This window comes from Heteronotia binoei, chromosome 6 (genome assembly GCF_032191835.1).
Source record: "Heteronotia binoei isolate CCM8104 ecotype False Entrance Well chromosome 6, APGP_CSIRO_Hbin_v1, whole genome shotgun sequence".
In the NCBI taxonomy this organism is placed as follows: Eukaryota; Metazoa; Chordata; class Lepidosauria; order Squamata; family Gekkonidae; genus Heteronotia; species Heteronotia binoei.
The window spans coordinates 44,293,543-44,306,089 of record NC_083228.1 but is presented as its reverse complement, the minus strand read 5'-3'; the positions used below and the strand labels follow the sequence as shown (position 1 = coordinate 44,306,089).

At 39.4% G+C, this 12,547-nt stretch overlaps 1 protein-coding gene across 10 annotated transcripts in view; it reads left to right on the top strand.

Annotated features, from left to right (window-relative positions):
* Nucleotides 1–12,547, top strand: part of JAKMIP3 (Janus kinase and microtubule interacting protein 3) — a 159,361-nt gene that overhangs the window by 144,491 nt on the left and 2,323 nt on the right. For 5 of the 10 annotated variants that reach the window (XM_060241397.1, XM_060241399.1, XM_060241394.1 and 2 more), the window contains 10 exons: nt 809–871; nt 1,441–1,539; nt 2,511–2,609; nt 2,711–2,764; nt 4,946–5,011; nt 6,076–6,144; nt 6,242–6,319; nt 8,950–9,153; nt 11,323–11,388; nt 12,332–12,404. In XM_060241397.1, coding sequence (XP_060097380.1) covers nt 809–871; nt 1,441–1,539; nt 2,511–2,609; nt 2,711–2,764; nt 4,946–5,011; nt 6,076–6,144; nt 6,242–6,319; nt 8,950–9,153; nt 11,323–11,388; nt 12,332–12,382 — 849 coding nt within the window. In that variant the 3' untranslated portion in view covers nt 12,383–12,404. Of the gene's footprint in view, nt 1–808; nt 872–1,440; nt 1,540–2,510; nt 2,610–2,710; nt 2,771–4,945; nt 5,012–6,075; nt 6,145–6,241; nt 6,320–8,949; nt 9,154–11,322; nt 11,389–12,331; nt 12,405–12,547 lie in introns of all 10 variants that reach the window. The other 5 variants (XM_060241395.1, XM_060241393.1, XM_060241391.1 and 2 more) reach the window with 3 other exon arrangements.

The following is a 12,547-nucleotide window of genomic DNA, read 5'->3' as shown; positions in this document are numbered from 1 at the left end:
ATCTGTCCTCTGATGCTCCAGTCTCCCAAACCATTCACTTTTCTTCAACTCTGGCAAGTCTTAACATGGGTGTACATATTGCTGGGCTTTCCTTGCCCTTGATTGTGTCCAGCACCTTTGGTGTTGTGCTCTGATCTCAGCCCTATTTACTCTTCACTTTCCATCTATGCTTGGTGGACATCAGGGAAGGATGGTGGCTCAGTGGTAGAGCATATGCTTGATAAGCAGAAGGTCCCAGCTTCAATCCCTGGCATCTCCAACTAAAAAAGGGTCCAGGAAAATAGGCATGAAAAACCTCAGCTTGAGGCCCTGGAGAGCCGCTGCCAGCCTTAGTAGACAATACTAACTTCGATGGACCGAGGGTCGGATTCAGTATAAGGCAGCTTCAGGTGCTCGGGTGACATATTGATTTTAATTGTGTAAATGAATGTTGTGAGCCGCCCTGAGTCCGCTTGCGGAGAGAGTGGGATAGAAATTTAATGTAATAAATAAATAAATAAATAAATATTGCTAACTGAAGAGAGACTCCAAAGAGACTCATGTACACCTAATCTCAAAAATTTCATTGCAATTGTTTTTGTTGCAGTCTCATTTCATTGCAACTATTTCCACTGCTGAAGAGACAAGCCTCATAAAGCTTTAAAAGTACTGGGCATTGCTGCAGCATAGTCAAGAAGAAGGAACCCTACATCCAGTTCAGCCCTGTGAACTCCTGTCTATTTTATGGCACTCAGTCTACATTAGGCATTTTAAAATTATAGATCCTCCTACTAGCTTTCTCTGTAACAACAGTATTTTATTTTTCAAGGACATGAAGTGGATTGAAGAAAAGCAAGCATTGTACAGAAGAAACCAGGAGCTTGTCGACAAGGTATCTGATTTTTAAAATATCTGTACCAGATTCCCAAAATGGTACTTGTGGGCACCATTGCACCACCAACACTGTTCCTGGACTGATGTTTTTAGAAAGAGAGAACTTTTGCCCATGATTGGCTGTGTCTCATCACAAGCTAGTTTTACTCCTTTTATTTGACAGATTCCCTAATCTCACCCTTGCTGTTGCAAGATTTTTTCCATTGGTTTAGTGTTGTGTCTGATGATGCTATTAACAGATTTTTGACTGCTCAAGACTTTTAGTCAAAGACCTGTAATCAGATTAAAGGAAAGGAATAATATTACTGTGCTCAGCATTCCTTACTTCTAAGGTAGGTTGATATTATTATTGGAGCATCACCCCAACAGGGGTTTGAAGTTGACTGTGTGTGCTATAGGGCTCCTTGTACCTAAGTTCATGGTTGAAGCATGATTCCTACTGAAGAGTTCCCAGCTTCCTCACAGCCACTATACCAGATCTTCAGCTGTGGCTCCATCAAGAAGAGAAGCCGCTGGAAGTTGTACAAAACAATAAAAAAGGGTGATTGCTTGGTTTTGCTTTTCTAGATAAAACAAATGGAGGCAGAAGAGGCTCGGTTAAAGCATGATGTTCAGGATGCAAAAGATCAAAACGAGCTCTTGGAATTTAGGATATTAGAACTCGAAGTAAGTATAAACTACAGGTTTTCAAACTGTTTCACACAGATATTCTGTTTTGCCATGATTCTTGGCAAGGGGCTACTAGCCATCATTGACTACTGATTCTATCAGTGGCTGCTAACTAAGGTGACTACAGGGAAGCTCCACATTCAGAAGCAGTAAACCTCTGAATCCCAGTGCCAGGAGACAATGTCAGGGAAGGGTCTCAACCTCTGTGCCCTGTTGTTGGACCTCCAAAGGAATCGGTTGGCCACTGTGTGAGATGCTAGACTAAATGAACCTCTTATTTGATCCAGCAGGAATCTTCTTCTGTTCTTATATAGATAACTGTGCATGGTGCAGAGAGCATTGTACACCAGTGTGATCACAGAGGCATCTTTTGTGAGAAAACAGCAGCCTATTGCTGTGTGTCAGTTGAAATCATATGTTAATAGTTTATTACAGGAAGAGCACTATGTTGATCAAAGTGTGTGAAAAGTTTTGAACATTATGCAGTACCTCCTATTTTACCATATTTTATGCATCCTTGTTTTGTTTTGCATTTATTGAAGTTCTGGATGTAGCAGCATTAACTCATTTTTTAGTAATGGGATGATACTGTGATGCAAGTTCAAAGCTTGTGGTTGTGACATTACACCATTGCAGTGGTCACTGTAGGCCAGCTCACAACTATTGGTTAAAACAAATGACTTACTGATTGGAGGCATTTTGTAATGCCTGATATCATGAAAAAATCTTTTCAAGCCTTATGATATGCAAATGAGTCAAAGGGAAAGATAGGTGAGATGAACATGAATGGCCTGATCCAACATGGCTTCTCTTATGTTCTTATTCCTTATGCTTAACCAATTACCTACAGGTGCTTTTAGATTTGACTTAATATCCATTTATGTTTGAATGATACATTTATGAGCTATTTTTTTTAATTATGTTGACAATCAAACAATAGCCTTTAAGCAAAATTGCTCTGATTGCAGGAGAGAGAAAGAAGATCGCCAGCTATCAATTTTCATCACATTCCTTTTACTGAGGGGAAGAGCCCCCTGCAGGTGTATTGCGAGGCAGAAGGTGTGACTGTAAGTGCTCCCAGCATTCTTCATATACTTACTGTTTCCTCAGAACACAATGTCATGTCTTATTCTGATACTCCATTCCCTGTATACTTCTCTCTTGTTAGGATATACTAGTAGCAGAGTTGATGAAAAAATTGGACATTTTAGGGGATAACGCCGTAAGTGTATGTTCCTTTAATAAATTGTGCATGTTTCTGTTAATACGTTCTGTCTTTTTGTCAATTTGGCATCTAACAACATCATGCATATTATTTTTCACTCTTTCTTTGAATTTTGAGAATGGAAGTGATAGGCTTCAAGCCAATGCTTGCATGCCACCAACTGTCCAGGCTGTCCTAATGCTTCAACAGCAGTTCTTTGATTTCTATGATTTTTTTCATAATCATGCTCACTCATGTTTTATTTCTAGTCTTTTTATACCCTTTGCTGTTTTCTTTTTAGAAAACTATTTGAATACTTCTGGGAATTTAGTTGTTAATGCAATAGATTTCAGGCAGTCTAAACTAGATTTTGAAAAAGCACTATATCGTGGAACTTTTAACAAAAAAGGTCCTAATTATGTAAATCCTTATTTTGGAGGCTGAACTTTTGCTCAGCTTACAAGCGAACAGCTTTGAATTGTTTGTAGGTACGCTCCTACGCACACACACAAAAAAGATTTCAAGGTCAGGTTCAATGTTCCCTCTTCCCCCACCCAGTAGAGCAGTTCACATCCTGAGCAGAATATAACTGCTGTAGTCTGAAAATGGGCAATGGACAGCCAAGACCCTGTGTGGCTCCAGACTGCTGCTGAGTGAACATTCTCATGCTGAAATCAACATAACTTTGAATATGTCTTTTATTTATTGTCTTTTTGGGATAGTCCCTCACATACTTTCTCCAGAAGAAGAATGTAGAAGACTGTAGCTCTAACATCGGAAGATTATCTTTTCCCTTTCCTCTTTATAATGTCAAGATAAACACAACATATGATGTTACATCATTGCCTAGTCCCCATCTGATAAGACAGAGCAGTGTTTAGTATTGTAACATCATGTTATACATTGTGTTTACCTAGATGTTATGAAAAGAAGGAATTAACGAGACACAGAGTAGTGGGGGCTCCACGTCTCTTGAAGTATTTGTTGGAACCATTTGCCAAGGACTGAAAATTTTCCAAATTCAGAATAGAAAATCATAGGTAAATCATCTCAAAGCATGGGGTTGTATGTTGGTGGTATGAACTGAAGTGCTAAGAGAATGAGCAGAAACAGAAGCTACTCGGATTCGTACAGGGTAATAAGACACTGAGAGCCAATCAGATGTAGTCTTAATTAGAAACCATGGAAAGAAATGGTGTGCAGCTTGATTGCAATAAACATGCGCTGTTGATGTCAATCATTTTTGACGGATCGAACTTGAAGCCTTTCAATGCAAGTTGCTGAAGATTCCTTGGACCTGCTCATGCATAGTCTCAAAAACAATTGAAAAGACCACAGTTCATCTGGCCCTGCGTATAACCATAGAAGGTGCATAATCATTGGGGATTGAAATTGAAATGGAGAAAGTACTACAGTATAGCTCAACAATGTAGAAAACTGAAGGGATAGTATTAGACATGAATGCCCTGACCTGGATAGCCCAGGCTAGACCAATTTCATCAGATTTTGAAACATATGCAGGGACAGCCTTGGTTAGTACTTGGATGGTAGACCACCAAGGAAGCCCAGGGTTGCCATTCAGAAGAAGGCAATGGCAAACCACCTATGTCCCTGTCTCTTGCCTTGAAAACCCTGTGGGGTCACCATAAAGCAGCCTCAACTTAATGGCAAACACACATGCACCCAAATACCTGAATATGTAGTATTATTTTTTTCTGCCAATCAATGCACATGTTCACATTGCCAACATGTATACCTTTTATGCAAAAATTTGAGAAAACTTTAGCAATCCCAAGCTTTGATATCTTTGTGTATTGTTTTCTGCATCCATGAGCAAAGGATGATGAAATCTTACACCCTCCCATGTCTCCATCTATGTTTATTAAGGAAACTGCAACTGCTAAATTTTGAGAAGCAAGGTATTTGTGCACCTTTTTTTTTTCAAAAAGAAAACAAGAATTGCTTTTGCACAGTCCAGAACAGACTTAAGTAGGATTGACCTCATTGAAATCAATGGGCTTAATTCTGTACTGGATTGTGGCCACCAAGTATCATAAACAAACAAAAAAAAAATCTTATGCAAGAAAATACTAGTTGTGTTTTGTGATTTTAGAAAATATTCGGTATAAGAACAGTCTCAGAGAGTAAAAAGATGAAACTGTTTGGTCTGATAATAATTTTATTCTGCTCTTGCTGCAGAACTTGACAAATGAAGAGCAAGTTATTGTAATCCAAGCAAGGACAGTTCTGACACTGGCAGAAAAGGTAATGGCAGAGGTTTTTTCCTTCTTTGGGGGAGATTCAGTGACCATTTTCATTAGCATAACCTCATTATTTTTAGTGAGAGAATGGTAGTGTAAATGGCGTTTAGATCTTTGTCATCTCATTCAAAAGTCAGCTTTCAAAGTCAGCTTTCAAAAATGACTCTAAGCAATAGTCTATACCAGCAGTGTCGAACTCTGGATCTAACGTAAATGAGACCTTGTCAAAGCTGTATGTCATAAATGTAATGCCAGGTAGCAGAGATAAAAACTTTATAAAGGACACAAACACAACTAAAGATTTTTTTAAAAAAAAAAATGAAATATGCTTAAGATTAGCACTCTTGCAATATTTTGTTTATTTAACAGTTTCTGATAACTGACACCTCTTGTTCTGAATTATTGCATCAAAATCCGGAGACAATACCTGTGTTATAGCAATCTTGAGTATGCTGTTCAGGTATTGTTCAGGTGTGTGTCTGTAAGTTGCAAACCTACTTTTGATTTATTGACATTCATTACAGAAATCTCGTAGTCAATGCTTTGAACCTAAGACCCAGGGGAAACCATGAAATGATTGGGCATTGTGAGCTTTTGTACATAAGTTGCTTCATGTGCTGGTCAGCCAAAGGAGAAAATAGAGGCTTTGCTCTGTAGCCCCTGTGCAGTTGAGCAAGCCTGACAAAGCAAGCAGTGATACAGAAAGAAGCAAGAGAGAAAGAAGGAAGCAGTTGACAGTGAGGTGCTTGTGGGCCTGACAGGAGCCCTCCAGCGGCCTGATCCAGCCCTCGGGCTGCATGTTTGACACTCTGGTCTGCACTGTATATATCGCTTTTATTACATGCATAATGATTTTCACAAGTTGTCCTCTCCACAGTGCAACCACAAAAGCCTATACCCAAAAAAGTCTTGTTGGTCTCTAAGGTGCTACTGGACTCAAATTCCAGTTGTAGCTAATTGTGTGTTTTGTATCTAATTGAAATGCCATGAGGACAGCAATAAAAGATAGTGGGAATGTTGTTGTTTTGTGAAATATCAGAACGATATTTTGCCATTCCCTTTATACAGTGGCTACAGCAGATAGAAGTGACAGAATCGGCCCTACAGCAGAAGATGCTAGACTTGGAGAATGAAAAGGTAATGTAGAAATTCATCAAGCAACAGAAGACAGCAATGGCAACAGTTACATGATGATGAGACAACCCATACTGACTAAAACTCATTCTGTCCTTAGGAACTATTTAGTAAACAAAAGGGATATTTGGATGATGAACTTGATTTCAGGAAGCAGTCTCTGGATCAAGCACATAAGGTAAGTCAAATATTTTAAGGATACCATATACTTGTGGTTATCCCACATCCAAGACCCACACGTGGGGGCAGGGGATGAGTGGGTACACTTCATGGGAGTCTGCGGCAGGCTGGCTAAGCTGAAAGTCCATTGGCATCATAGTATCCATGCATATCATTTCAAAAATAAAATATTTTTCTTCTTTTCATGATTTATGAGATTGTATGAATACAACAGGATTATAGTGGAGGAAACATGTTATAAACAAATAATCCCTGGGTCCTGCTCATCTCTGTCTGCTCATAGAATTCTGTTGGTTGTATGAGAATTTTGGACGCAGAACAGAGGTTATTTGAGGTTAGCTCAAATTGTATGTGCTCTGAGGACACCACAAATGAATGGGTACCTCAAAGCACAAGCACCTCATCCCAATCCAGTGATTTAGTGACTGTTCCATTGGCAGAAGGGCCACTCAAGTTGATGTCTCCTGGGGCTAGAGGAAGGCTTCAAACCCTTGCTGACTGGAGCAGTAGGAAACAAGCCATTCTTTTGGGCAGTTTCTTCTGTGCAAGTCCCATGGAAATGAATATAGTTGTACCCTTGTGTTAATCTCAGCAAAGAATACACAAATGAATTTCTGGATTGATTCAGGTGAGTAGTTGGTCTGCTGTAGCAGAGCAAGATGCAAGTCCAGTTGTGCCTAAAAGACTAGTAAAATTTCCAGAGTATAAGCTTCTGAGAGTCAAAGCTCCCTTTGTCAGAAACCATCTGATGAAGGGAGCATTGACTGTCAAAAGTTTATACTCTGGAAGTTGGATTGGTTTTGAAGGTGCTAATGAGCTTGGGTGTTGCTCTCCTGGATTGGCTTTGTTATAGAGAGGGCATTGTCACATGTGATGCTTAAATTATCTTTGAACTTCTCTTCTGCTGTTTCCATGAATTTTCTATGAGTGCCAAAGAGATGCCAGAGAGAGAGAGAGGGAGGGAGGGATGGATGATAGGTAGATGAGAGAGAGACAGACAACAGACAGACGGACAAAAGAAAGAAATCAAGAAAAAGAAAAATAGACATACACACAACTATAATAAAAATATTTATTTTATATTATATTAATGTGAAATAAGTTTTTTGTTAAAGCTGCTTAACATAATGTCAGAGGAAGATGGGTAAGTGAATGGGTGGGGGGAGGAAGACATGGAGAAATATTCAGGAAAATGTATGTCTTTTGAGATGAGAAAAGCAGATAGATTGGCTGAGGGTTAGGGAAATTAAATCCTCCACAAGAAGCGGCCATCTGCTGCTAGTTAAAGGAACTGCAGATCTTCTGAGTGTAAAGGCAGCTGGAATGAGAATAATGATTTTGACCAATTTTGAACCTGCTTCAAGACAGCCTGTTTCGCGGGTCTGTAAAATCAAACCTGTTTGTCTAGTTTCATTGAAACTTGTGGAATCTTTAGGTTAGTGGGAGGACAATGTTCTACACAAATTTTGGTGCCATTATCTTTATAGGATCATAGAGTTGGAAGGAAACTCCAGGGTCATCTAGTCCAACCCCCTGCACAATTGAGGAAACTCACAAATACTTCCCCACACACACACACACACACATCCAATGACATCTGCTCTGGGGTGGAATTTTAGCAGGAGCCCCTTTGCATATTAGGCCACACACCCCTGATGTAGCCAATCCTCCAAGAGCTTACAAGGCTCTTTTTTGTAAGTTCTTGGAGGATTGGCTACATCAGGGGTGTATGGCCTAATATGCAAAGGAGCTCCTGTAGAATTCCACCACTGCATCTGCTACATGCTGTCCTTATGATTAGGGACACTCAGAAGGCAGCACAGGTTTAAACAGATGCAGAGCTTAATCATTCCTTCTCTGCATACAGTTACTGCAGCAACAGAATTAATTTCCTTCTAGAATTTCATTTTGTTCTTCTGGTTCTGGAGTGAACTGCCATATGGTTAACTCAGAGCACTGTGAAACTAGGGTTCCCAGCCTCCTGCTGGAGGTTCTCGTGATTTCGGGGCCTTCAACCCATTACTACAGAATTGGCAAGCTGGGGGAGCCCTGCTCCCAAAGAGCACTGGCATGATGATGTCACCCAGAAGTTCTGTTATTGCGCTGGGCACATTGTGCAGAGGGCCCTCTAGCATTTTTTTTTTGGGGGGGGGAACTCTATGGTAATCATAGAGTTTTTTCCAAAGTGCTAGAACATCCCCCCATGATGTGCCCAGCATGATGTCACTTTCAAGTGATGTCCTCGCACCATGCCCGTGAAAGGCACACACAAAGATCCCCCACCAGGAGCCAGGTAAAACCTGGCAACCCTATGTGAAACACTGTCCTTTATCAAGAAACATGGAGTTCCTATTTTTTTGTAACCTAGGATGCAGTAGGTACTGTCCAGAAAGGGAAGGGACATTTTAGGCTGCTATTTTGAAAATTCTGGGGAATGTTTAGGTGAAGTGCAAACTTGGTTGGGCTACTCGAAACTTTGAGTTCACTTGAAGCTTTCCTTTAAATTCCCAGCACTTCAGACAGCTTGTGCCAGACATATTAAGTAAAAAAGAAACTGCAAGGCAAATACTGCCAAAATATCTGAGCCAGATGTCCTATGTGAATGTGTGATTTCTTATTCTTATTCAGCACATTCTGGAATTAGAAGCCATGCTGTATGATGCCCTACAGCAAGAAGCCGGAGCCAAAATGTTAGAAATTCTCTCAGAAGAGGAGAGAGAGAAGTTGAAGAATGCTGTGGAACAGTGGAAACGACAGGTTATGAGCGAACTCCGAGAAAGGGATGCCCAGATTCTCCGGGAAAGAATGGAACTCATTCAGCATGCACAACAGGTATGCTGTGGCACAAGGATATGCTGTTAAGAAAGCTGTTCATTCAGATTAATACTTGGAAGGGAAATATGAATAATGGCTTTAGTATTGCCTAAGTTTCTTCTGTTTTATCATTTTAAGAAGAAGAAGACTGTAGATTTAAACCCCGCCCTTCTCTCTGAATCAGAGCAGCTTACAATCGCCTATATCTTCTCCCCCCACAACAGACACCCTGTGAAGTGGATGGGGCTGAGAGGGCTCTCACAGCAGCTGCCGTTTCAAGGACAACTCCTGCGATAGCTATGGCTGACCCAAGGCCATTCCAGCAGCTGCAAGTGGGGAATCAAACCCAGTTCTCCTAGATAACGGTTCACGCACTTAACCACTTTACCAAACTAGCTCTCTAAGTAGGCTGTAAATGAGTCTTGACACAAGGAAGTGGTTGTGGTATCACCAGCTCAAAGACGAATTCTTGTGTTTCTTGCCCAGAGCATTCTCTTAGTTGTCAGCTAACACTCTCTGATAGTTGTATGGATTCCTACAGTAGGCAGAGAGGGAACTGTTCAGTTTTTGGGTGAAAATATATATAATTAAGTACTCCAGCCGACAACTTACCCATCTCCTGGTGTCATTATCATATGCATTTCCCCACCCTTCTGGCAACAGTCAATAATATTTCCAAATAGGCAGCCGTGTTGGTCTGAAGTAATAGAACAATGCAGGAGTCAATTGCACCTTTAAGACCAACTTAGCTTTATTCAGAACGTAAGCTTTCGTGTGCATGCACACTTCTTCAGACAAGGAATGAGGTACAGTAAGCAGAGACACATATAGCTGGTGGGGTTTGGAATGCCAAGTGGTACAAAGTTCAAAACCAATAGCAGAATAGTAAAATTAACAAATTCAGAAAACCTTTGATCTGGGTTGCATTAGCATGGGAAACTATAAAACAGTAACATGTCAGAATGTGACAATGCCTGTTAATTATTCTATTACTAATAAACCTGGGTCAAAAAGAAGGCATTTCTTTCCCAGAAGTTTTTCCTGTCCAACTAATTTACCTTTTCACATGTAACATAAATATATACATCATTCTAGTTTGCCATTAGGAAAAAATTCATTAAAATATAGTGGAAGATGGGTTTAGTATATGTAATGAGATAAACAGCCAATATCCCTTGTTTGAGTATGTCAATACAAAAGCATTATTCTGGTACACTGTCCTAAAAGAGAAATACATCGGAATACTGTGGATATATCGCTGTACTTGGTAAAAGTGGGTTTAGCATATGTAATGAGATAAAAAACAAAACAACATCTCTGTTCAGTCCTGGGGAGGTGTTTGTTCCAAGTTTCATAATAGTTTGTAATTCAGCAATTCCCCTCTCCATTCTGTTCTTGAAGTTCTGAGAGTGGGTTTAGCATCGGTAATGAGATAAAAAATCAACATCCCTGTTCAGTCCTAAATTTCATAATAATTTGTAATTCAGCAATTTCTCTCTCCATTCTGTTCTTGAGGTTCCTTTGCAGTAAAACAGCTACTTTAACATTCAACTACCCATTGAATGCTTTGGAATGTTAAAGTGTTCCCCCACAGGTTTCTCAGTTCTGTAATTCCTGATGTCAGATTTGTGTCCATTTATCCTTTGGTGGAGGGTTTGTCCTGTTTGACTCCTATTTTGTTCAGCCAATGATATTGTTTGACGAGAAGAAAGTACATCTGAACTCAATGCAAATTATGACGGTAGCTCTGAGTTCTTTGCAGCTATATTTTTACTCTTAGCATCTTTTAAATAAGAGAGGGTAATTCCGCTTCAGCACAGAGTGATGATCAATTAATTCATTCCCATAAAGCGTATTCATTACCAAAATTGCGTTTGTGTGGATGAATCTATATGTGATTTTGGCAATGTTTGGAATGGCATCAGACAAGCTTGAATGGTATGTCATGTACCAAGGCAGGACCACAAGATTCCAAGTGATTTGTGTAACACTCACCATTGTATGGTTATAAACTGTCACCTTACAGTGAAAGAAAGTAACCACACAGACGTAAAGCACCATCAAAATGTTGTGCAAATCAGAGAAATAAAGGAACAAATTATTTGCCTTACAGCTCCATCTTTTTTTTTTTAAGTCTTTCAGGTAAAAAAAACAAACTGGTATTCACACAGTGTTTAATTTTCACAGAGGATTAAGGAGCTAGAAGAAAGAATTGAAGGCCAAAAAAGACAAATAAAAGAATTAGAAGAAAAGGTAGGTAAAATTATTGAAAAACTAGAATGATGTACAAAGGTGGATGATACAGCCATAGAATTTATATACCTTAAATGTGAGACAATTTTGTTTGATGCAGGTCACTCTCCAGATAATCCACTTGGACTGTAGAAATTATTGTTGAACAATAAACACATTTACATAGTCCTGTGGAAGAAGGAGGATTACTTACAGTACAATCCCAATCAGAGTATACCCTTAAAAGACTATTGACTTCAATATACTCTTCTAAGTATATTATACTCTTCTGCCATTATACTCTTCTACCATTTATGATAGCACTGTTACCTACCTTGGAGGGGGGGGGGGGTTCTGAAGTCAAACTGTGTTGGCATGGTAAATATTTTTTCTACAGTTTTTGAAAAGTTCAGTTTTCCCCAAATGGACGCTACAAAAATTGTCTCCCCCCCCCCCCCCCCCGCCTCTGCAGACTAAAGTGACTGTCCCTCTGGCATTACTACTGGAAAATAATTCCCCTTTTCAAAAGTTTTGAAAAGGCTTCAAAATGCAGGTTACTGGGGTTTTCAAGTCATCACGGGAGTAAGGAAGGTTGCACCAGATCACTTTCACATGTTTAAAAGGATAAGAGAAACAATAAATAGATTTTACTTTTCTAGTAAAGTTGTACATAAAAATGTAGACAAATAGGACTCTAAAATTCATTGAACTTGTCTTTAAAATTTGCTTGGCGGTCTTCAGTTCCACTTACAAACCAGTATCCTATTAATAGACATGAAATATTAGGATATACAGGTAAATTTGAAAGATAACATATTTTTTCTCCCTACTGCTATAGACAGTTATTCTTCTGTCTTGACTCAAGTCATTGCTTGTTTTGTACTAGGTTCACTATAAATCTTTTTTTACTTCTCTCTTTTTCCTTTTCCTTTTCCTTTTCCTTTTCCCTGTTTTCCTTTTTCAGTTTTTATTTTTGTTTTTATTTTTCTCTTTAGCTTTCATTCTTTGGTCATAATACCTCCATTCACCTGCAAAAGGTAAGTATCCTATTTATCAATTACCTGCTCTTCCCTAATGCTCTCTTTGATAATTGCCTCATCAAAGTATTTCAAAGGTCCAAAACCAGGATGGTGCTGAATACTCCCTCTAAGCTGTGGAGTCTTGTGAGAAAAAATTCAAC